Source organism: Furipterus horrens, unplaced genomic scaffold (genome assembly GCF_987537825.1).
Source record: "Furipterus horrens unplaced genomic scaffold, mFurHor1.1.pri manual_scaffold_13, whole genome shotgun sequence".
Lineage (NCBI taxonomy): Eukaryota > Metazoa > Chordata > Mammalia > Chiroptera > Furipteridae > Furipterus > Furipterus horrens.
Genome location: NW_028327183.1, coordinates 60,251,693 through 60,274,901, shown reverse-complemented (window position 1 = coordinate 60,274,901; position 23,209 = coordinate 60,251,693). Strand labels below are relative to the sequence as shown.

The window sequence follows — 23,209 nt, the reverse complement described above, 5'->3', positions numbered from 1 at the left end:
CAGGCCCAGGACCAGTTCCCAGCCCCCTAGTGATCATTCCCATCTCATGGGCCGCATTCTCCTGCCCACCCTGGACCCATGCATAGCCTCCGAGGGCTCCCTCACACTGGAAGGTCTCCATCGGGAGAGTTCAGTGACAAGTCATAGGAAATAGACCCTGCCCGTGTGGGTTTGGCATCCTGAAGCATCTTCCCATGCCACTGCCTCTTTTGCCCTAGCTGTCTTCCTTTTCCACCCCATTGCCCAGGCCCTTGACACAGACCGCCACCCTGGGTGCCAGAAATACAGGGTGAGCAGCAGTGCCAAAGAAGGATCCTTCATGCAGCAGGGGGCTTGGGCCCTAGCTCCACCATAGGCCAGTGTCAGCTTTTGGCCTGGCGGTTCCAGGAACAGCACTTTGAGGCCTAGGTGTCCAGGCTTCTTCCAGACATGCAGCTGGCCCTTCTCCTGCTGTGCTAAGTCACCCTGACCCACCACAACAGAGGTCCCCAACCCCCGGACCAGGACCAGGGCCACTCTGGCATCCTCTACAACTGGCAAAGTCAGCAGCTCTCCAGGAAGAGGCACTCCTGAGTGGCACAGTCAGGGAGGGGAGAGTCCCCTGGGACTTGTGTGAAAACTCACTGTCACTCACCACAAAGGGGACTCTGAGGAACCTGGTCTAGGACCTGCTGAATTAGGAGAGAAGGTAGTCTATGGGCCCCCAGGCTGGGAGAGTCAGGTCAGGGAAGGCACTGGAACTGAAGTAGCCAATGGTCTCAGGTTGAAGGAACATTGCCAGAACTTTATAAATCCTGTAACATGGATTTTACAAGCCTGGGTGATTTATAGTCAGAAACAAACAAGAAAGCTCTCATGTTTTAATCATCTTCGTGTGGTGAACAATATAAAGGAAACTCTGTGCAGATACAACTACATAAACACATGAAATTCCACACACACAAATTTACAACATAAAGGGCCAAGGCCCCAAACCTAAAGCCTTGAAAAGTGCATAGCGCCTGCCAAAGCAGCCTCCTGAGAAGAAACATGAAGAGCAATGTCAGAGTCACCCATGAAGGACCATTTCTGCAAAAAAAAAAAAAAAGAAAAAAGAAAAAGAAGGAAAGAAAGAAAAAAAAAAACATTTCTGAAATTGGCTGGAGATACATTTACAAGTGGGCCGTGTGGCTGGGGGTAAAGAACCCAAGTGCTGCCCTGATTAGTGTGGCTCGGTTCGTTGGGCATCATTCCTCAAAGTAAAAGGTCACCCCTTCAATTCCCAGTCAGGACATATGCCTGGGTTGTGGGTTTGGTCCCAGGGTTGGGACATGTACAAGAAGCAACCAAAGATGTTTCTCTCCCTTTCTCCCTCCCTTCCCCTCTCTAAAAATAAGAAAATTAAATTTTTATTGAAAAAAGGATAGAGAACCAAACTCTCAGAAGGGCTGAGGGCCTGGATAGAATGACCACATGGCCCCACTTGGCCACAGCCAGAGAAGAACCCAGGAGAAGCCCACGGCGCTGGGGCACCTGCAGGAAGCTACAACAGCGCCTGTCCAGCCTGCCCCTGGACCATCTGTACCTGAGTCCATAGCTCCCTCCCAAGCCCAACCTCCCCATGGCACATCCATCCAGTTATTCTAACCCCGACCGCAGCCTCCCGAAATCTGTCCACTTCTCTCCCAAGCACTACTCTGATCTCAGCCGCCAATCTCCAGTCTGGAGCTCCACAGCACTCAGCCTCCCTGTCCTGCCTGCTCATGCCCCACTGTTCCAAAATGGACACCCTTCCCAGTGTCAGCTTCCAGGGGCCACACGAACACCCCCAGGTGCACTTCTACCTTCAGTCCTCCTTCCAAAGCTCAGATCCTAGCTTCCCTCAGGACCTTTGCATATGCCAAGCCCTCTGCTGCTTCCTAGGAGGCTGCGGGCCCGCAACACACAAAACACCTGTGCCCCTCTGCCACCTGGATGCCCATAAGGTGACAAGAAAGCCACAGCCACACCACTTCCAACCCAGCCCCCTGCCTCACTTTAGCCATCCCCTCCCTCCCTGGTCCAGCCGCACGGCCTCCTTTTCGCAGCATTTTTTGCACAGTTGAATGTAGGACACAATGTTAAGACTCCACACAACTCCAGCTTTGGCAAGTCCAGTGGCACCTCTCCAGAGACTCTACACCCTATGCCCAGATGGGTCCTCAGCTGATGGGCCTCAGCAACAGGCCCGAGGATGGACACATGAACCAAGCTGGCCGGAAGGAACGACCCCTACATCTTTGGCTGGAAACATCAGGATGGTCACCAGCCCTCACGTGAAGGCAGCTTTAACAAAAATAAAAAGTAACCAGCAAGAGCAGAGCAGCTGACGCGAACAGAGCAGAAGACGGGTTAGAGGAAGAAATAGCTGGCTCCCAGTACCAGCCCTGCCTCAAGCCTGAGAACGCTGGGATGGTTACAAGCATGTCAGCCCCAAACCTGAGCTGTCTGAGGCTTGAGCCCTGGCCCATCTCCGGCACTCGGCTCTCACGGGACTCAAAAAAGGGCACGGGGAATGTGAGGTTGGGACAACCTGGGGGCTGAAGGGAGCACGGGGGTTGGGAGCATTGAGAATGGACGGGGGAGCGGTCACAGAAATATAGCGAGGATCAGTTCACGGAGCCAAGGGACGCAAGGGTACTCGGCACGCACGAGACCGAGGCTGGGACCGGGAAGGACAACAGACCAAGATCTGATGAGGTGGAGGCGACTCGTTGGGTTGAGGACCAGATGACAGAGCGTCAAGGCGACTCCACCGAGGGGAAAACCACGGGCCTGGGCCGGGGCCGAAGGCGAGGAGGAGCCTCTGAGAACGCCTGCCCGACCCAAGCGCGGCGCCAACCGGACCATCGAAACCGCGTCTCCCACAAAGCTCCGGGCGGAGGACGTGCCGCGAGAGCCGCTCTCGGACGCGGAAGGCAGAGTGGCAGGGCCCCGGCCGCCCGCACCGGCCAGGCCCTAACGCCCAAGATCGTCACCCGCCAGACGGTTCCCGCGGTGACAGCAGGAAATCGCGAACCACCCACCGCCACTTCCTCCCGCCCTCCGGGGCACGCTGAGCTTTGATTGGAGGAGGGCTGGGGCTGGGCCCACCCACGGCGCTCAGCGCGCCGCTGCTGGAGATCTAGACACGCGCCGAGAGCGACCCCAGCGCCCAAGTCCCCGCCCCCTCGTAGAACCCTGCATAATTCAAGACCGCTCTGGCGCAACACGTTTTGTTAGTTTACCTCTACTAGAATCTCCGCGAGCGGGTTGGTGGGGTTTGCGATAGGACACCCCGTACCCTCAGGACAACGCCCCTGGCCTTGTCGCAGGCTCTGGCCCGCCGCAATCACCACGCCTCTGTATCTATGACCTCCGGGACTAGGGCCTCGTTTGAGCAACCCCCGCCGCGGTCTCAGATACGGCAAGTGGGAATGGCCGTAACGCTACCGAAGCCACCCGCATCTGCCCTACTTAAAGATGGCAGCGGAAACGCCCCCTGACTGGAGCGTTTCCGGAAGTGAGCGAGGGGCAACCGCACGAGCGGAAATACTCGAGCCCAGCCGAAAGAACCCGAACTCTAAGCACCATAGCTGAGCAACACTGGGCGGGGACGGTGAGGACAGCGGCAGCGGTGGCTGCGGCGGCGGCTGCGGCTGCGCAGGCGCACAGCGTAGGCCGGGCGGGAAGAGCCGAAGCGAACTGGAGGCGGAAATATCCGAAGTAGTGGGAGCCCGAGGCCGTTGCGGACCTCCGCGCCGAAGCCGCTGCTGCCGAACCTCCTCCAGTTCACGTCCGCCACCGCCTCCTTCCACCTCGAGCCGCATCCTCTTCGCGGAGGGAGCGAGCGAGTGGGCAGGCAGTGCGGCCCAGGGAGTCCGCGTCCGCAGTCGCAGCTGGGCCTGAGAAACCAGAGCGGACGAGGGGGCGGAGAGAGCGGCCGGGTGGGGGCGGGGTTGAGAGGGCCGAAAACAGCCGAGTCGTCCCGAGCCCCGCCGAGCGAAGCCGAGGCACCGGGGCAGGCCGGAGCCGAACTACGGGAGCCGACGCGGGCCGCGCGGTGGGCGCGGAGCGGCGCGGCAGGCCGGAGGGGCCGCGGCAGCAGCAGAGGAGGCCGCGTCGGCCGGTCCTAGTGGCGGAGGAGGCGCGGGCGGCAGCAGGGGGCCGGGTGGCCGGGGTCCCGGGCCCCGCAACGGCGGCGGCGGCGGCGGCGGCAGCAGGATGATCAAGCTGTTCTCGCTGAAGCAGCAGAAGAAGGAGGAGGAGTCGGCGGGCGGCACCAAGGGCAGCAGCAAGAAGGCGTCGGCGGCGCAGCTGCGGATCCAGAAGGGTAGGGGGTCAGAAGGTGGGGGTTGGGTCGGAAGTCAGGGCCTGGGGTGGGGTACAGAGTGAGTCACGAGTTGGGTAACGTGCTCGCCGGGGATCAGTGGTGTCAGAAACTGGGGGCCGTGGATGTGGGGAGTCAGAGGTCAGGGCCTGGACTTTGGGGTTATGGGGGCATCAGAGGTGGGGCGATGCAGCCCCCGGGGGGGGTAAGAGATTGGGAGCACAGGATGAGGCATTGAGGATTCTCAGAAAGTCTGGTATTGGCAGCTGGGGACTGAGTCTGGGGGTCGGACGAGAATCTGGGTGGCAGGAAGAGGACATGGGGATAGTAGGTGCCAGGTCCTGGGAGCAGGAGTGGGAGAGGATTTCGTGTATTATGCTGGGGTCACTGGGGATCTGAGACTCAGATGGGGTGCAGCAGGTTCTGAAACCTGGTATTCATGAGGTTGAAGGGTTTGGGTGAGAGAGAGGTTGGAGGGAGAAGGGATGGTGGGTGCCAGGAGACTCAAGAGTCTTATGGGCAGGGGGATCTGGGAACTCACGGGTCTGGGTATCAGATAGGAACCTGGGTTTGGGATGACAGGGAGAGAGGAGAGAGGAGGGATGGTGGGGACCCAGGATTTGGGGTATGAGCAGCAGGGTCCTTGAGTTTGAGTGGACAGGTGGGGATCAGCAGTCTACTAGATAGTGAAAGTCATGGCTGGGGATTCTGGGATTTGGGGTGGTCAGAGGCTCTTGGGACCACTTGCGAATCAGGACTGATAGGAACTGGGTTGGGGGACCTAGCTGTTGGATACAGGGATTTGGGGCTAGGGGTTCAGAAGAGTTAGCATTTATTCCGGGCCTGATGCTAGGGCATATTTGTATGTTTGGGGTGTGCTGTGGATCCAGAAGATCCTGCTTGGAGACTGGGGAGCAGAAAGCAGGGACAGGGTTGGAGATGTGGGGCACAGCCCAGGGCAGAGCCCCGGGATCCTGGAGGAGGTCTTAGAGGCTCTGTTGGCACCTACATCTGCTCTGACCACCCTCTTCTTTCCTCCCCCTACTCTCTCTTTGTTCTCCTCTGCCATGCAAACCCAGACATAAACGAGCTGAACCTGCCCAAGACGTGTGACATCAGCTTCTCAGACCCAGACGACCTCCTCAACTTCAAGCTGGTTATCTGTCCTGATGAGGTGAGGGCACATTTATCTGGACTCCCAGGCACTGATCGGGCCGTGGCCCTATCTTGAGTAAGGAGACCTAGTTCACCTGCCAGAATAGGGCCCTAAAGCTTTCCTCTTCTCTATCCTCACAGGGCTTCTACAAGAGCGGGAAGTTTGTGTTCAGTTTTAAGGTGAGTCCCAGGTGGCAGGGGTGGTTGCCTGGGCTGAGGAGGCAGCAGCTGAGGCCCCACTCAGGCACTGCTGGGGTACCTATTCACCACCCTTCTTTTCTTGGAGCCAGGTGGGCCAGGGTTACCCGCATGACCCCCCCAAGGTGAAGTGTGAGACGATGGTCTATCACCCCAACATTGACCTCGAGGGCAACGTCTGCCTCAACATCCTCAGGTGAGGGCACTGGCCCTCCACAGCTCTCCCAGCCCTGCCTGCCAGGCCCCCTCATGGCCTCATACTAAGCCAGTGTCTGTCCCTTCCCTCCCCCTGTAGTCTGTGTCCCGGTGTCTCTTCATTTCCGTGTTTTCTTTCTCACGTTAAGACCTTGACTTTCTTCCTGTCTGTGCTGCTCTGCGCCCTCCCCCTGGCCTCATATCTGCACTGTCCCGTGCCCTGGGCCTGATCTGTCCAGTCCCAGCAGGGCCTGTGGCAGCCTCCCACCCACTGGTCCCTGAACCTGATGCTCTCTGCCCACAGAGAGGACTGGAAGCCAGTCCTTACGATAAACTCCATAATTTATGGCCTGCAGTATCTCTTCTTGGTGAGTACGGGTGGGTGGGTAGGGCTTGGAGAGGTTGGTCGTCCTATCACTTGGGCCTGTTGACCCTCCCCACACTGGCTGCAGGAGCCCAACCCTGAAGACCCGCTGAACAAGGAGGCCGCTGAAGTCCTGCAGAACAACCGGCGGCTGTTTGAGCAGAACGTGCAGCGCTCCATGCGGGGTGGCTACATCGGCTCCACCTACTTCGAGCGCTGCCTGAAATAGGGTTAGCGCACACATACACCCCTGCCAGGGCCACCAGCCCCGGCGTCCCCTGCAAATATTTATTAGGGGCCACAGGTGGCCGGCAAGGGGCGGCAGGTGGGGGGACTCCCATACCCCAAACTTGCCTCCCCTTCCTGCCACCGGCCCCTAGTTATTTTTTTTTAACCACCATGTGAGTAAGGTCGGCGCTATCTCCCCACCACCACCACCCGCTCAGCGATGGGAAATGAATTTGTTTGTTTAGACCCCCGCTGGGTGCCGTCCAGACCCCACTCTGGGCTCTGGGGTGGGTGGCCAAGGGGAAGGTGGCTGGGGTCCCACCACCCCATCCCTTCACCACTGGAGGTCCCACCAGGCTATTAAAGGGGAATGTTACTGCACAGACTCCGCCTCTTCCTTCTGTGGGGTTAGAAGGGGCTGCTGATATCCGCGGGAAGAGTTTGGCCCTCTGGCGGGTAAATCAGCCTGGGAGAAGGTTCGCACAATCGCCGCTGCGTCCCCGTTTTGCCCGTGGGTGGGCCAGTGGAAGCCAACTCTTCCTGGTGGTACATGGTGCCTGAGGTCCATAAACATCAGGGAGAGGTCAGAGCCCCTTGAATGAACCGAGCCTTCTAGTGAGTTATGCGGTGGGATGTAGGGCTTCTGGGGAAGACGTTGGAAGGTGCACCAACATCGGTGTTTCCCTCTCCCGACCATGTCTCGGCTTCCTGGGGCGGGACTCGAACCTGTGTACCAGCTCCGGACTGCCTCGGAGGAACGGAAGCTGGTGCGCATGCGCCTGGGCGCCAGCTCATTGCAAGATGTGTGCGCACGCGCGCTCGTACCCCCTCCCTACGCTCCGGGGGCAGGCGGGGCCTGTGACGTCGTTTAATCCGGAAACTGCAGCGACGGCGGAGGCGACAGAACCGGGGGATTGTCGTTGGCCGGCGTGCCCGGGAACCGAGCGAGAGACTCGTAACCCGGAAGCGGAAGCGGGCGTTCGTCCCAGCTTCGGTGAGTGGCCCCTGCCGGGCCTCGGGTCCCAGGTGGGTGCGTGGACGGCTGAGTACGAGGGCACCTTCGCCGGGGCGTCCCGATTCTCCCTTTTCCCGGGACTGTGGCCTTACTGTCGGGGTGTGCGTCGCCGTCTTGCTCTCGGTGCACAAGGCTCCCACCGCCCCCAGACCCTGCCCTGGGTGAACAAGCGCCCCACGGCCCCTTCCGCCACATCCTCGGGTTACAGAGACCGCGACGCCCCCCAAATGTACTCGCCGCACCCAGGTTGCCTGAGCTCTCAGGGTCCCCTGACCTGAATGCAGCCCATACGCTGTTTGGCACGCAAAGCATCCACATACCTTGCCCTCCCGTGAGGGGCCCCCACTACTGCCCTGCTGCTCAGGGTCCCAAATGCCCCAGCGGACCCCCAATCGTCCACTTGCAGTCTCCGTCCATCAGAGACAACAGGGCGTTACCCGTCTGGAGAGGGAGGCCGAAGCCGAGAGCCTCCCTGAGGCACTGTGATGGAGAATGGGCTGGTGTGGGGACGCTGTAATGGCTTTCAGGCCTGGCTGTCCCCACTGTGTCCCTGCGGGCACCCCAATGTTTCGGGTTGCACTATTTTGGCATTCCAGCCACGCCCCCTCTCCCTGTGCGGGCCCCCCTCCCCCCCAACATGCTGCCTCTCGCCCTTTCTCGACCCGGTGTCGACCTGCATGCAGCCAGGCTTCCCGCTTGTCCCAGGCCCACCGGCGGGCTCCTGCCGCCATGGACCTGTTGTTCGGGCGCCGGAAAACGCCGGAGGAGCTGCTGCGGCAGAACCAACGTGCCCTGAACCGCGCCATGCGGGAGCTGGACCGTGAACGGCAGAAGCTGGAGACCCAGGAGAAGAAAATCATCGCAGACATCAAGAAAATGGCCAAGCAAGGCCAGATGGTGAGCTCAGCGGTACAGAGGCTGGGACACAGAGCTAGATGCTGTTTACATGGTCAGGCACTGCTGTGAGGGCAGCAGGCAGAATGGGCACCAATAGGTGCTTCGAGAAAAATGGGAGTGAAGGGTGAACGGCTTCCCTGGTTTGGGGGCGGGGGGGTCCATCAAACCTGCCTCTTGGGAGGTGACCCGGGAGGCAAACCTTGAGCCAGTGGAGACTCAAGCAGCAAATAGTGGGTAAGTGGCAGGCGAGCTCAGGGCAAACGCAGGTGCAGGGCTGGATGCAGGAGACGTGGCCTGCAGTACTCTGACGTGCAGGCGAAAGCAGTGACCCTGCCTGAACCAACAGTGAGCAGAGCCGCGGTGGGTGACGAGTTTGGGCCTGAGCAGCTGGGTTGAGGCGGTGCCATTTTCTGGGATGGGCAAGACTGGGAAGAGGTTCAGGGATTCAACAGCTGAGCTTTGGGTGTGTAAGGTTATCAGGTCTGTGGAGAGGTGGAGTGGGAGGAAGATTCTTTGGCCAGGATTGACTTTCAAGTGCAGGCGTTGCAAGTCAGGGAGACTCCAGACAAGGGGTCGGAGAAGTGAGCAGCTTAGAGGAACCTGTGGAGTGGCTGAGAGGGCAGTGAGCACTGGGTTTAGAAAGTTCTCTGAAACCCTCCATGGGAATGGTAACTCCCTGCCACCTTGTCTCCTCCTCAGGATGCTGTGCGCATCATGGCCAAGGACCTGGTGCGCACGCGGCGCTACGTGCGCAAGTTTGTCCTCATGCGGGCCAACATCCAGGCTGTGTCCCTCAAGATCCAGACACTCAAGTCCAACAACTCAATGGCGCAAGCCATGAAGGGCGTCACCAAGGCCATGGGCACCATGAACAGACAGGTGTGTCTCTCCCCGTGTCCCTTATGACTATACCTCAAACTCAGGGATCACACTCACCCTCCCCCCACTTGCAGCTGAAGTTGCCCCAGATCCAGAAGATCATGATGGAGTTTGAGCGGCAGGCGGAGATCATGGACATGAAGGAGGAGATGATGAATGACGCCATCGACGATGCTATGGGTGACGAGGAGGATGAAGAGGAGAGGTTGGTGGACACAGCGCTGGGGTCTGGGAGTGGAGACCTGGCCCTCAGAGGAGACTGACCCTCAGTTCCTCTTCTCTTCCCCAGCGATGCTGTCGTCTCACAAGTCTTGGATGAGCTGGGACTGAGCCTGACAGATGAGCTGTCCAGTGAGTGCTACAAACCTCACACCCTGTCCCGACCCCTCCCCGCCCCCTGTATTGCCGCTCCCCCAGAGGCTCTAACCCCCTCCCCTCTGCAGATCTCCCCTCCACCGGAGGCTCCCTCAGCGTGGCAGCCGGAGGGAAGAAAGCAGAGGCTGCGGCCTCAGCCCTGGTGGATGCTGACGCAGACCTGGAGGAACGGCTCAAGAACCTGCGGAGGGACTGAGGGCCCCGGGCACCGCAGGGGCCCAGTGGATGCTTCTTCACTGTGCCCTTTCTGTAATAAATGCGATTGGACACCACTGCCTAGGCCTGTGTGGCTGGCCTCGTGTGGGCCTGATGAGGGTCCCCCTGAAGGCGGGAGTTACCCAGGGCTTGGTGTGTGCTAGTCAGAAGGTCCGTCAAGGGATCAAGTGCCGGATGAGTTGGGTGTGGGCTGGGGAGGGCAGCAGTGGACTGACCCCTTCCAGGCCTCTAGAATGTGAGCCTCAACACTATCACCCCCAAGATGGGGGTGCTCAGGCCTGTCTGCCAGGAACATAGTGCCCCACTCAGATGGGCCCAGCAACTCTGCCCATCCCGCTCACAGAAGTGGTTACAACCAAGTGTAGCAACAGGATCATTACGTGGCCCACAACTGGGGCTTCGCCGTGCTTGCCCACGGGTCTGGGACAGGCCTCACACACTCTGGTGTATACACCCTCCCTGACGTGTTCCCTCTTATCACGGGAGCAGAAAGTGGGATGCTCTTCCCCACTCTCTGGACACCTGAATGGCTGAGATCAGGTGCCCACAGCCCTACTCGGTGCCTAGAGCTTGGGGAAGGGTGAGCGCAGGCAGAGACCAGACCCCAGGAACACCGCCCCCACCAACGAAGGCCTGAAGAACTTGTGAAGTTTTTATTAAATCCACAGAAGTAAAAACCGTATTGTGAGGGGCTTGGGAATGGGGCTACCAAGGAGTGCGAGCCAGGCCACCAGAGGGAAAGGACGGGGATCAAAGGACTGACCCAGGCAGGCTGAGCTGGCCCAGGGGGCCCAACTTCAGGGGCCATCACCAGGGCCACTGGACAACTCCTGGGCACTCAGGCCGGCACCAGGCACGCTCAGCGGTGGGGGTTCCACCAGCACAGCTGAGAACTTGGTGTCACCAAAGGCCTCATTCATGCGAGTCTCGAAGAAGCGCTGTAGGCCGATGATGGACTGCACGTCCGCCTTGTCCTGGACAGGCAGATGCAGGAGGTGGGTTCCTGCTCTCCCCCTCCCTGAGCCCTAGCCCCAGCTCCTCTCCCCACGCTTACCTCTGTCAGCTTGTTAAACTGCTTGAACATTCGGCCCACATCCTGGGCAAACTCTTGGGGGGAGCTGTAGGGAGGTGACAACTTCTCCTGGAGGCGGGCGCGGATCAGGGTGAGGTCCAAGGTGCCGCCAGGCTGATCCTACGGGCAGAGGCCATATGCTGAAGGTGAGGCCAGGCAGCCCCCGCCCCCCACCCCACCCCCAGGTTCCAGGACTCACCACAGAGAAGCTGGAGTCGGTGGCCAACTGGTGCAGGGGCCGGCAGGGCTCGTGGCAGAACAGAGCCAACAGGACGCGCTCGCACTTCTGCGGACGGTTACAGGGAGGGCGTCAGAGCCCCGGAGGGGGCGGCCTGCACAGCTGCTGGGCAGCCAAGGGAACGGCTCAATCTCACCTGCTGGTTGGCTGGCGAGAGCTTGGCCACCACACCGCTGCTGTCCCCACCATCCAGGCTCAGGCTGCCATCCTCCTCCTTCAGGTCAGGTGGCACGTGGCAGAGTGAGCAGCTCCACTCCTCCCTACAGGAGGCAAGAGTGAGAAACTGCGTGGGCCTGGCACCCCCACCCCACCCCGTACATCCCACAGCCTCGCACCCTGGCACATCCTGCAGGGCTGGCAGGTGGCAGTCCAGGTGGAAGCAGAACTCGCACTGGTTGCACATGACCAGGTCACCTGGCTTCTGGCAGACGCGGCAAATAGTAGCACTGTCATCCAGGGCACCTGGGCCACCAGTGGGGGCTGAGGTGCCCTCTGGAGCCACCACCTCCAGGCCAGAGCTGGTGCTGCCACTGGGTGAGACCAGGCGGGGGCCCTCAGCGCCAGGGCCCTCCGCCAGGGCCATCAGCACAGGCTTGGTCTCGGGGCCCTCGGTGGCAGCAGGTGGGGCTCCAATGGCAGCTTCTGTCTCTTCCTCCTGAAAGGAAGTGCTGGGGGTTCAGCAAGGTTCACGCCTAGGCAGATGTCATTTATTTCCCAGCCACAGCGACCTGGAGACAGACTCACCTTGACAATGGCCATGCCAGGCAGGGGCTGGGCCCCAGGGGCCCCAGGCGCTGTCCCAGGCTGTCCAGCAGCAGCAGCCGCGGCCCCGCGCTCAATGACTATCAGGTTGTAATCCTCAGTGGTGCTGCCTGGGAAGACCTTGAAGACGGGTGGCTGGCTGTCAGCTGTGAGGTCAAGATCCAGGCGCTCCAGGCTCACCCGTGGCACCTTGCGCATGAGGCCACTCACTTCCCCCTCGCCTGAGCGGGACCTGTGTAGACAACTTGGTGTGAACACACTATCCCCATGCTCACCCGGCTCCAAAGGACAGCCACACTCACCGCTTCATGCCTGACACGTGAGGCTCTGCACTCATGTAGGGGTCATCTGCTCGGGAGACAGAGAAGGCAGCAGGTGGGAGGGCAGCGAGCACACTGGAGCTCCCCCACCTATTAGCACATCACACCCACTCACCTGACACGAAGCCATAGCCTTCCTGTACATCCATGGGCTGCGGACAAAGCAGGCTGGACCTCAGTACACAGATCCCCCAGAGGCCACATCCCATTCCTCCCCCCAGGGCCACCCCTTCCCCAGCTCACCTGGCTGCTGCCAGAGCCCTGCTTGCTTAAGGGCCCTGGAGCCCGTGGAGGGGCCATGGGAACAGGGCCTGTTGAGTTGGTGCCCGGACGCTCTGCCACAATCTTGCCTGCAGGAAGGAAACACACATAAGGAGCGGTGCCTGGAGGGATGGCAAATGCAGCAAGGGCAGACAAGGACCCACCAAAGGCCTCAGCACTCTTCGTCCAGGCATTGAGGTCCCACTGGAACTTCATCTCGCCATGGGGCTCCACAGGGTCCACGATCATCTTGAGGGCACGGTGTAGCTGGAAGTAGATCTGGGGGTGGGGCAGTTGCATGAGCTCCCAGCTAGTGAACAAGCTGCCAGGGCGCTACCTGTCACCTAGGCATCCCCCCCCCCCGCCCCCCGCACACACCAACTTCTTGGAGAGCAGAAGGGCTGTGTTGTTGTCGCTCTCCAAGGCCCATGAGGCGAAGCGCAGAATATGTTCCTGGTGCTTCTGGATCTTGGTCATGGTCCAGTGCTGCCGCTCTAGGCGCTCCTGCTGCCCCTCAGTTACCTTCTGCAGGAACGAGGAGGCATCAGGAGGAAAGAGGCCCCGAGGACGCTTCCTTATGCAAGGAGGGCATCAGCAGCCAGCAGAGGGTGCCAGTCCCCGGGGCCCTTCCTGCAGGTATACCTGGGCATCATTGACTAGCACTCGGCCCCGCTTGTTCAGTTCCTTCATGATCTGCAGGATTGCCATCTTAACATCCACCTGTACACGCTTCTGCACGTCAGACACTTGGCGGATCCTGGGGTGAAGGTGGGCCAGGGTCAGGTCTAGTCAGGCAGGTGCTCACCTGGGGACACCCCCATGGCCCAGGCATCCACTTACGAGCTGCGAACCTCCTTGGTGTTCTTCTGCAGTGTTGCGTGCTTGTCCCCCAGGCGCTTCACTAGTGAGGCCAGGAGCTTGCGCTGGTTCCTCACTGCGTCCTCCAGGAACTGGTATCTGAGGGCAGACAGAGGTGGGCCTGGGCGCTAAGCACGGGACCAGGCAGAACCCCTGCCCCCGCCTCAGGACTCACTGGTGGTCCTTGTGGGCGTTGAGCTGGCAGTCTCGGCAGGTGAGGGTGTCACAGCTCTCACAGAACAACACGAGGGGCTCATGCTTGTGCACATTGCAGTACACCGTGCGCTCGCCATCTCGGGACTTGGCAGGCCCTGGGGAATGGGTCCCGTAAGGATGGAACTGATCCTCAGCCCCTCCAACTCAAGGCGTCTCACTCCCTGCCTGTCCTGCAACTCTGGGCTTATTGTGAAACCCAGAGGGCCCTGCAGCAGAGGCCAGGGAAGAGCACAGGCCCTGGAGGCCAGAGTCTTTGCTCTCAAATCCCTCTGCCCCAAAAGCCTAAAGAGACCACCCCACACACACAAAAACCCATCTCCCTTTCTCAGGAACCTGTTCCAGGTGTGCACTGCAGAGCTTCATGTCCCCACTGGGCCCCTTTCTCCTGCATGGGGAATCTGGCTACGGTGCATCCCAGCACAAACAGTATTTGCTCTCTGGCACACAAAGCGATCAGAGCCTGGAAACACCATCCAGGCAAGTTCCTCAGCAGCCATGCCTGGTGACCTCCCTTCTCTCCTCTGGTTAAGAGGCCCCGGACCTCCTACAACCCACAGACCCCTTCAGAGCCTTCTCACACTGGGAGAGGGGAGCTGTCAGACCAGGGCAATCAGAAAGCTGTCAGGCCCCCTTCCTGTTGGGGAAGGCCTTGGTGTTGTTACACTGCCCATACAATACACCATGTGGATACTCTCCGGTCCTGCCCTAGAGCCTATTACCATTATAAAGCTGCTTGGGAGTCTGTTCCTCTTTCTTCCCCAATTCCAGAAACATCCTGCGCCAACCAAGCCTAAGCTTAGTGACATTGGGACAGGCCAGACCTCAGCTCCTCCAATACTGCCTCTGCCTGCACCCTGACTTTTGCCTAAAACCCAGGATCCCTGTGGACACCTGCCCTTCCCTCCAGGCACCTCATGTCTCACAGCCACCATTCTCCATCCTCACCTTCCACAATGCTGTCCTCTGAGCTGAAGCCGCCTTGGAGTAGCTACCAGAAAGCCACTTGTGGAAAGCTGTAGACTAAAACCCAAGCCAGACTCAAAAGCTATGAAGCCCATCTTCATATCACTGCCAGATCATTTACAGAAAAGCCTAGAAACCTGGCTGAACCTTAAGACTTCTGCAACCCAAAAACAAAACACTTCCAAGACTTACTCTCACTAACAACCAGAGTTCTCACAGCTTTTGTCAAGACACTGTGTTGTGGCCCAGAGGCCTTTTCCCTAGAATCTTAAGCCAGGTGCCAAGCAACACCAGGTTGCCCCTCACATCCTTTCCCAGACACCCTGCAATCCACTGTCTGCAGTGCGACTGCCTCCACCACTGAGGTCTGCCCCCCACCTGGGGGCTTCCTCACTGTACTTCCTAGAATTGTCTGTACGCTCACTGCCACACTCACCTCCTGCCTGTGACCTTTCCTTTCCCACCTGGACCTTGCAGAGACTGCACACCGAAGTCCCAGCCTCCCCAGTTCTGCCACCTGGACTTTCAGGTATGCCCCCTAGAGAAGCTCCAGACACCCATCCTCCATCTGCAACCGTATCAGGAACAGCTGACTGCACAAGGACAAGGACAGCCGGGGCCACCCGTCCGCCCTGCATACCAGTGGAGCGTACGGTGTGGTCCTTGGTGTACTTCACCCGCTGGTGGGCCTCTACACAGGTCTCACACAGCGGCTCGGAGCACTCCACGCAGTAGCTGGTGGCCGGGGCGTTATCCTCACAGCTGGTGCAGCACTGCAGGGCAAAGGCAGAGTCAGGAAACCACCACCAGGAAGGTCTGCATTTACATCCCAAAGAACTTAAAAGTAAGGGTGGCGCCTTTTCCCTTTCCAGCCTGCCCAGAGCCTCGCAATCCAGGGAAAGCAAAGCCTGGACCTAAGTAACCGTGTCCCTGGGCTGGTGCCCCATCTGCACGGCCAAGGCCTCCTGCTAGGGCAGGATGTACCTGATTCGCATCCTGGGAATCCGTGGGGGCCTTGCTGCCACTGTCGCGCATAAAGTAATTCTCCACAATGTCTTTGGAGAAACACTGCTGCTTACACACAGGACAATCCACGACTGCGAAAAGCAGGAACCAGAGAAACCATTACGAGTTCGCATTCAGGATATTAACGCCACCGCCCCGCTCGCTGGACCCCCTAACCTTGGTCCCTGCCGGGCCAGCCCCTCCTCAACCCTCCCCTCGCATAGCAGGAGCCAACCGGGTTCAACGAACTGGAAGCAGACGCCCCACTTCAACGGACTGCCGAGCCCCCACTGCCCACACCAGATCCGGCCCAGCACCCCCAAGTCATTATTCTCCCGCACTGGCGGTCGGGCACCACCATCAAGCTAAGAGCGAACCCCAACCTGCGCGCCTATCGGGATTTGAGGCCGTGGATGGGGGAGGGGCCCGACGAGACTCACCGGCTCCGTCGCCAGACGCCCCGGCATCCCCCGCGCTGTTGGCGGAGGAGGGCGCCGGCGGTCCCAGGCAGGCGTTGCAGGCTGAGTGCAGGCAGGGCAGCAGGCGCGGCTCCCGCTCGGGCCGCAGCCGCTCCCGGCACACGCCGCAGTGTTCCAGCAGCTCCAGCGCCTCGCCACCGCCCCCCGCGGGCGACGACGCCGAGGCCGAGGCGGAGGCCGAACCCGAGGCGGAGGCCGCAGCCGAAGCTGCGGCCGCGGCGGGAGTGCGCTTTTCGCCACCCGCCGAGCTCTCGCCCGGTCCCGGGCTGCTCGCGGCGGCTGTTGCCGCCGCCGCCGAGGCCGCCGCCGCCGAGGCCGCCATTCTCACGCCGCCGTGGGTGCCCAGAGGGAGGAGGGGGCTGTGGACCCGCCGCGCAGGCGCACACACGCTCGACGCCAACGGCTGGGTCGCCGCCGCCGCCGCCGCAGCCGCTGCCGCCGCCGCCGCGAGGCCGAGCGCCTCCGAGCGCCGCCTGGGCCGCCGCCCGCTGCGCGCGGGGCGCTGCCGAGGCCCTGTCGGCTGCTACCTGCTTGCTTCCTGCAGCCGACCCCGCCGTCCCTCAGTGGCCTCGGAGGCTCACGGCACGCGCCACGCGAACGACTGCTCGTCCGCGCGCCCACTCGCAGAAAGAGCCGAGGCCGGGGGGCGGGACAGAAATAACTGGCGCCGACGCCGCTGCGCATGCGCGGTGGCAGCCCTGCTCCCGGGGGCGGGGCCAGGGGCGGTCGCGGCGGGCGGGGACACGAGGACGCATGCGCCCGAGTGGGATCTTCCCACCTTCGCCCACCGCACAGCGGCGCGGCCCTGGAGGCAGGGGCGGGGCGTCCGTGTACTCGTCGCCGCCACCTAGTTTGTGGGCGGGGCGCGCACGGTTATCGTAGCGCGGTCCCCCTCCCCTCTGCCCCTCGGTCAGGCTGCGGAGCTGCGCCAGAGGGTCTGCAGTTCGGGCGTCCACTTCAGTCCCCGCCCCTTCGGCGGCCGGGAGAAAGCTCCAGTCGCTGAGTCACAGGCGTTCGTGTGACGGGGCGGGGCCGAGCCTGGGGCAGACGCCGGGTGCGGGGTTTAGGCGCAGGATCCTCATCCCAGATGGCAGTGACGAATGGAGCCGGGAGGCCGACTGTTGGGTTTTAACCTTTTGATTGTTTAACGTGAAAAACACTGAAACCTGCCAAAAGTTCCCAAGACGCTACAGAGCAGCCTCAGCGCTGGCCGAATTCTAAGGAGAGGTCGATGGTTGTGGGAGAATGCCGTCCGAGGCGGTCGGCCCTGGAGGGGACGCACAGCCGGGAGGCCGCAAACCGTACCCGCGGTCCCGGGCTAGCACGCGCCCAGCTGCGGGGCCGCAAGCGCAGTCCCTCATCGCCTCCTGGGACACCCGCACGAGGCGGCGGAGACGCGTCCGGCGCTCCAGGGGAGGGTGTGGCCTTTGTTCCCGGCGGGGCTGGGGGCCGCGGGGCTTTGTCTCCGCGCGGGCCTTTGTTCTAGCCCCGGCGCGGCCCCGCCCCCTCAGCAGCGAGGAGCGAGGCCACGCCCCCTGCGCCCCCCTCCCCCAGCCTCCGCTCGTCCGAGGTCCCGAGGCCCGGGCTGGTCCTTTGCTTCCATCCTTGGATGATTGGGAAGGAAAATTGGTACCTGGCACCGAACTGAGGGAGGTCTGGTGTCCTTTAGTAATATATGCTGGACTCTCCATGACCCCATCATGTGCTCGGCTTCAAAATCACGGGGGGCAGACGGGAGAGGGACGTCAGGGACCAGAAACTCAGTATAAGTAGGTAATGGTAAGGAGTGTGGAAGGGGACGCCCCTCTAGAGGGTACCTCCAAACACCTGCAGGAAGGACAGTTCGGGCAGAAAGAGGGGCCCTGAGGCTGACCAGATACTCGAGGTGATGAGTGGACTCCCTGCTTTCCTGTCACAGGCCCTTGACTAAACTGGCAGCTGGTCCTGTGGTTTAAAAGGCCTGCCACGGGCCCACGCTCTTCTCTCTAAAGAGCCCCGCTTCCTCCTTCCGGACCCAGCGCCTTTCCTTGCCAGTACATGGCAGCCACGGCCAGCCCCCTTGTCGAAATGGGGAAAACAAGGCCTCTGGAATTGCCGAGACAGCATTAGGGAAGGGAGGGATCAACCAGGAACCAGGCTCAGGCAAGCCCAGGAGCACAAGAGGGCATCCCAGGACTTGCTGGGTTAGAATGGGCACAGCAAGGGCAAGGGCAGAGCAGAAGCCTTGCACAGAGGTCCTCCCTGAGGAGTCAGCCAATCCAGGGGTCCAACACGTGTTCCACACGACTCAGGTACATCTTGCCTCTGTGCCCCGAGTAGACCACACCGAAGAGCAGTCAGTGTCATCTAATGCTCTCTGGCCTGCTAGCTCAGTTGATTAAAGCATTGTCCCTATATGCCAAGGATCAGGGTTTGATCCCTGGTCAGGGCGCCTACAAGAGGCAATCAGAGCCTCCAATCCCTTGTAGAATAAATGGGCTGATAATTACTTTCAAAAAAAAAAAAAGAGGCAATCAAAGTCAACAAATGCATAAATAAGTGAAACAACAAAGTGATGTTTCTCTCTTTCTCTTACTTTCTCTGTAAAAATTAATAAACATAAAAATAAAATAAGGAATGTCTCTGGCTCCCAGGAAGCCTCCATGGCCCTCATAGCCAGGGCCATCTTGAGTTCTACTGCAGACAAAACTTGCTGGCCTGTACATGGGATCATTCAGGGTTTCCATGTCAGTGTCTGGCTTCTTCCCTGCGTGTACATCTGTGTGGCTGTGTGTGGCCCTTGTTGTGCAGGTCCCATCACTCAGATACTTTTCCCTTGTACATGCATTGCATTCTCCTTTGAACCACACTTGTACTTGGGTCTTCTTCCTAACATGTGGTTATGAACACAGCCACTGACCCAGGTGGATTTTGTCTGGGTTGTTTTTTATTATTTATTTATTTATTTTTTTCAGCAAAAAGGAGGTATTTATTCAGGAGTCTTCAGAGTCGGGCCCCTTCTGGGTTGTTTTTTAATTGTAATGAAGAATGGCAGGATCTGAGTCCCATTTCAAGAGTCCCAGGTGGGAATGGATGAGTGAGAGATGGAAAGCAGAAGACAAGCTTTCATGCAGACGGGACAGAGAAGGCACCACCAGATCCTCTCAGTGACCCTTTAAATTCACCATGGTCCCCCTTCCTCTGTTTCCTGTGGCTACTATAACACATTACCACAAACTTGATGGCTTAAAACTAAAATTGAATTCACGGTGCTAAAGACCCTAATTCCAAATCTAAGCACTCCCTCCCTTTCTGGAGGCTTCAGGGGCGGATCCTGGGTCCCTGGGCTGTGGCTGAGTCAGGAGAGTCTTTGAGACCAAGATCTTCACACAGCCTTTTCCTCTGAAGGCTGTTGCTGTGGGCTGAATTGTGTCTGACACTAAATACATATGTTGCAGCCCTGCCCTTCTGCTAGTATTTAGAGATGGGGATCTTTGGGATGTAATTAAACTTAGGTTGAGTCATGAGGCTGGGGCCCTTGTGGTGGGATCAGCACCCTCCTAAGAAGAGACACCAGAAAGCTTGGTCACAGTCAAAGATCATGTGAACACACGGCAATGTACAGCCTCCCGTAAGCCCAGAGACAAGGCCTCAGAATGAAACCTACTTTGCCGGCACCTTGATCTTGGACTTCCGAACCTCAAAAACTGAAGAGTATTTCGTTTCTTAAGCGGCCCCATCTATGGTATTTTTTATGGCAGCCCAAGCAGGCTAACATGGGCTGTCAAATTTGCCTCTGCCTTGCTCTTCTAAGGGTGCACATGCATTTCCATTCAGAGCCCATTTGGTTAACTCAGGATACTTTCCCCATTTCAAGATCTTTAATCACAATTGCTAAGACCCGTTTCCTTATAGTGTAATACTTTCAGGTTCCAGCGATTACAATGTACATATTCTTGGGGGTCATTGGTCAGCCTACTGCAACCCACATTTCACAGATGGAAAAATTGGTCCCCAAAGAGGAGAGGGCGTTGTCAAGAGCCCCACAACCTGTATGAGTCCAGCCCAGTCCTGAGCTCAGGGGGTGCCCTTACCCCTTCCATCTGCTGCTTCCCAGGGAATCTGTGCAGGCTCCCAGGGAGGACAGGGAAGGACAGGAGGGGAAACACATCCAAAGCCCGGAGTTTCATTCCTTCCCCTGCAGAGAGAAGCCAGAGAAAATAACTGATTCTAGGACCATACTGGGGAAGTCCCAGGTTGGCCCAGTAAGAAGTGCCTAAAGAATGACAAGAACATGCTACAAGGACACAGAGGCCAAACCTGATGATGTACCTCAAACTATAGGAAAAGCAATGACAGTCACTGTCACTGACTGACACCCAGCGACTCCACCCTAGCCACGAGTTCCTAAAGATCCTCAGAAAAGAGACCGCCAGAAAAAATAAGCCCATCTGAGAACACATGACGCCACCTTCACGCCAGCCCCTTACTCTGAGGATTCAGCACAGATCCTGCCTTCCCAAGGGAAACTGTATTTCGGAGGAACACATGGCCCCAGTTCTGGCTTACATAATTACATGCTAGAATTTGGAAAACATAATCTCCCAACCTATAATGAGATTCCTGAGCAGGCCGGGATTACCTATGCAGACGTTACAAGATGAACGGAGGGTATGGTGTCAATGTGGACTTCGTGGGGCAGGGGTGGGGGGGCACATGAGTGGGGCAGTGACAGCCCCCACGTTAGGGTCAGCAACACTGAGGTTCTGCATGCGATGCAGATGGGACCTGCACAACCCGTCTTCCCCACCCCCTGCAGTCCCCTCTCCCTGTGAGGAGTTCTAGCCTGGAAGCCAAGTCTTTACCTTTCTTCTCTGTTTAAGATTTTATTTGTTTATTTTTAGAAAGAGGGGAAGGGAGGGAGAAAGAGAGGGAGAGAAACATTAAAGTGAGAGAGAAACGTTGATCGGTACCTTCTCCTATGTGCCCGGAGCAGACCAGGGATCGAACCCAGAATTCAGGCATGTGCCCTGACCAGGGATTGAAACAGCAAACTTTTGCTTGGCAGAATGATGCCCCACCAACTGAGCCCCAGTTGTCAGGGCTAACTTTCCATTAATATGTGCTAAAGGGGATGTTGGAAGGAGGGAGAGAAGCCGCCAGCCTGTCTATTCAGAAGGGGGACGTCCCTTAGCAAGGGTCCACTGTTTTCCACCAGACACCAGATCGCTGGCTGCTGGACTGGGACAGAAGCAGACACAGACTGCACAGACATCCGAAAAGTAGGTTGTGCTGATGTCTGCACAACAATGACTGTCAATTGACTACAAGTCCTTGAAGGGTGCCGCCGTGTCTGTATTTTTTTAAGATGCATTATTTTTTAATTTATTGATGATTTTTAGAGAGAGGGAGGGAGAGAGGGACATTGATTTGCTGTTCACCCATCCATGCACTCATCAGCTGACTGCTGCATGTGTTCTGACCAGGAATAGAACTGAAACCTTGACGTACGGAGAGTGTTCTTACCAATGGAGCTACCCGGCCAGGACTGCAATGCCTAATGCCTGTGTTTTAATGCATGTAAATCAACTGTTAGAAAAGGAGGGAAGGTTCCAAAGCATATATAAAAGTGGCCTGGACAATATGTACACGAAAAGACACTCCACATCATTCCTCATCAGGGAAATACAAACCAAACCACTTGGAAAATAAACATGGATACCCACTTAGTATGGGTGGCTTTTTAAAAAATGGACAATAACAAGTGTTGGCAGGGATGTGGAGAAATTGGAACCTGCTGGGAATGTAAAATGGAACAGCCACCATGGAAGAAGTTTGGCCGTTTCTCAAACTGTCAAACATAGATTCACAATGTGATCCAGTAATCAACTCCTTAGGCACACACCCCAAAGGACTGGAACACAGGCGTTCAAACACATCCTTGTACAGGGATGTTCATAGCAGCACTATTCACAACAGCCAAAGGTGAAGCAACCCAAATCTCATCAGTTGATGAATGGGTTTTTTAAATATGTGGTATTTCCATACACTGGAGTCTTACTCAATCATAAAAAAGGACTCAGTGATATGCAGCATGACATGCATGAACCTTGACAACATGATATTGAGTTGAAGCGCCATTGGGGGTTCAACCCCTGGTCAAGGCACATATGAGAATCAACCAACTGAGCCACCCTGCGTAAATGTGTGGAAAAATAAACTGCTGTTTCTCTCTCTCTTTCTAAAATAAAAAAATAAATTATTTTTAAAAATCTAATGTTTTTTTAAAAAAAGAAACCATATACATAAGACCACACACTGTATGATTCCATTTGTATGAAATAACCAGAATATGCAAATTAACAGGGAATAGTGGTTGCTAGGAAATGGGTGGAGGGGGTGTATGGGGAGTGACTGCCAATGAAAACAGTTTTTTAAAATGTTTTTTAGTTTTCTTCAGTTCTTTTTTATTTTTTTGAGTAAAACATTTTGGAACTAGATGGAGGTGGTAGTAATACATCGTTGTGACTATTCTAAGATTCACTGAATTGTTCACTTCAAAATAGTTGCTTTTGTGTTATGTGCAGTTCATCTTAATTTAAAAGTGGGGAATAGGGAGGAACAGGGAGGAGCCCTGAATGAGTCCCAGGCAGGGACAAAGCCGCCATCAAGGTGCGTTTGTGGTCGCTGGGGACTTGGGCAACTAGCAAATCATTCCTTTTGTTTGTTGGTTTGTTTGCTTGTTTTTCTCTTCTTTTGTATTTTTCTTTTTGCTTATTTTTTTGTTTCTTTTTGTGTGTGTTTTAATTAGGAAACCATTCTTATTCGTATGTATGGATGTATTATAATTATTATTTTTTTTAACAAAAAGATAAAGTTCATTTAGAAAGGTGCAGAGGCCCTGGCTGGGTGGGTCAGTTGGTGACAGTTATCCTGATATCCCAAGGTTGTGGCTTTGATCCTGGATCAGGGCATAGACAAGCATCAACCAATGAGGAACAACAAATCGATGCCTCTCCCTCAAAAGAAAAATAACATAAAAAAATCAAGAAGGAAACTTGACAAGGTTAATTCTCATTTAAAGGAGAGGGAGAAGGGGGAGGGGAAGAAGAAGAAAGAAGAAAAAGAAGAAGGAGAAGGAGAAGAAGAAAGATACAGAGGTAGAAGTGAGCCAGCTGGGCTCTGTAGGTTCGGGAAACTAGTTACA

General features: G+C 57.4%; 3 protein-coding genes across 5 annotated transcripts; 2 read left to right on the top strand and 1 right to left on the bottom strand.

Moving 5' to 3' along the window:
- Positions 1-3,612: 3,612 nt before the first annotated feature.
- On the top strand, positions 3,613-6,848 carry UBE2M (ubiquitin conjugating enzyme E2 M). Its single transcript, XM_090261054.1, has 6 exons — positions 3,613-4,330; positions 5,407-5,501; positions 5,624-5,662; positions 5,773-5,876; positions 6,180-6,243; positions 6,328-6,848. Exons 1-6 carry the CDS (start codon positions 4,222-4,224, stop codon positions 6,466-6,468), a joined length of 552 nt encoding a protein of 183 aa, XP_090117180.1. The 5' UTR covers positions 3,613-4,221; the 3' UTR covers positions 6,469-6,848.
- A 477-nt stretch (positions 6,849-7,325) lies between these two features.
- On the top strand, positions 7,326-9,905 carry CHMP2A (charged multivesicular body protein 2A). Of its 3 annotated transcripts, none has more exons than XM_090261051.1 (6): positions 7,326-7,493; positions 8,188-8,379; positions 9,079-9,258; positions 9,333-9,463; positions 9,548-9,609; positions 9,702-9,905. In XM_090261051.1, exons 2-6 carry the CDS (start codon positions 8,212-8,214, stop codon positions 9,827-9,829), a joined length of 669 nt encoding a protein of 222 aa, XP_090117177.1. In that variant the 5' UTR covers positions 7,326-7,493; positions 8,188-8,211; the 3' UTR covers positions 9,830-9,905. The 3 variants fall into 3 exon arrangements, with proteins under 3 accessions (XP_090117177.1, XP_090117179.1, XP_090117178.1); XM_090261053.1 differs by having other exon boundaries at positions 7,346-7,461; XM_090261052.1 differs by having other exon boundaries at positions 7,422-7,461; positions 8,166-8,379.
- Positions 9,906-10,487: 582 nt separating this feature from the next.
- Positions 10,488-16,456, bottom strand: TRIM28 (tripartite motif containing 28). Its single transcript, XM_090261035.1, has 17 exons — positions 15,985-16,456; positions 15,524-15,636; positions 15,180-15,312; positions 13,536-13,671; positions 13,343-13,459; positions 13,145-13,259; positions 12,881-13,027; positions 12,667-12,781; positions 12,485-12,591; positions 12,357-12,393; positions 12,224-12,269; positions 11,904-12,153; positions 11,495-11,814; positions 11,296-11,419; positions 11,121-11,207; positions 10,904-11,041; positions 10,488-10,823 (listed from the first exon to the last, which is right to left on the bottom strand). The coding sequence occupies exons 1-17, from the start codon at positions 16,343-16,345 to the stop codon at positions 10,647-10,649; spliced, it is 2,523 nt and encodes an 840-aa protein (XP_090117161.1). The 5' UTR covers positions 16,346-16,456; the 3' UTR covers positions 10,488-10,646.
- Positions 16,457-23,209: the final 6,753 nt, after the last annotated feature.

Coding starts and splice junctions, on each gene's coding strand:
- TRIM28 (XM_090261035.1), bottom strand. CDS start 16,345: ATGGCGGCCTCGGCGGCGGCGGCCTCGGCGGCGGCGGCAACAGCCGCC. Junction 12,270..12,356: donor AGGCTATGGCTTCGTGTCAG/GTGAGTGGGTGT, acceptor TCTCCCGAGCAG/ATGACCCCTACATGAGTGCA. Junction 11,208..11,295: donor TCTCGCCAGCCAACCAGCAG/GTGAGATTGAGC, acceptor AACCGTCCGCAG/AAGTGCGAGCGCGTCCTGTT.
- CHMP2A (XM_090261051.1), top strand. CDS start 8,212: ATGGACCTGTTGTTCGGGCGCCGGAAAACGCCGGAGGAGCTGCTGCGG. Junction 8,380..9,078: donor TGGCCAAGCAAGGCCAGATG/GTGAGCTCAGCG, acceptor TCTCCTCCTCAG/GATGCTGTGCGCATCATGGC. Junction 9,464..9,547: donor GAGGAGGATGAAGAGGAGAG/GTTGGTGGACAC, acceptor TCTCTTCCCCAG/CGATGCTGTCGTCTCACAAG.
- UBE2M (XM_090261054.1), top strand. CDS start 4,222: ATGATCAAGCTGTTCTCGCTGAAGCAGCAGAAGAAGGAGGAGGAGTCG. Junction 4,331..5,406: donor GCAGCTGCGGATCCAGAAGG/GTAGGGGGTCAG, acceptor ATGCAAACCCAG/ACATAAACGAGCTGAACCTG. Junction 5,502..5,623: donor TGGTTATCTGTCCTGATGAG/GTGAGGGCACAT, acceptor CTATCCTCACAG/GGCTTCTACAAGAGCGGGAA.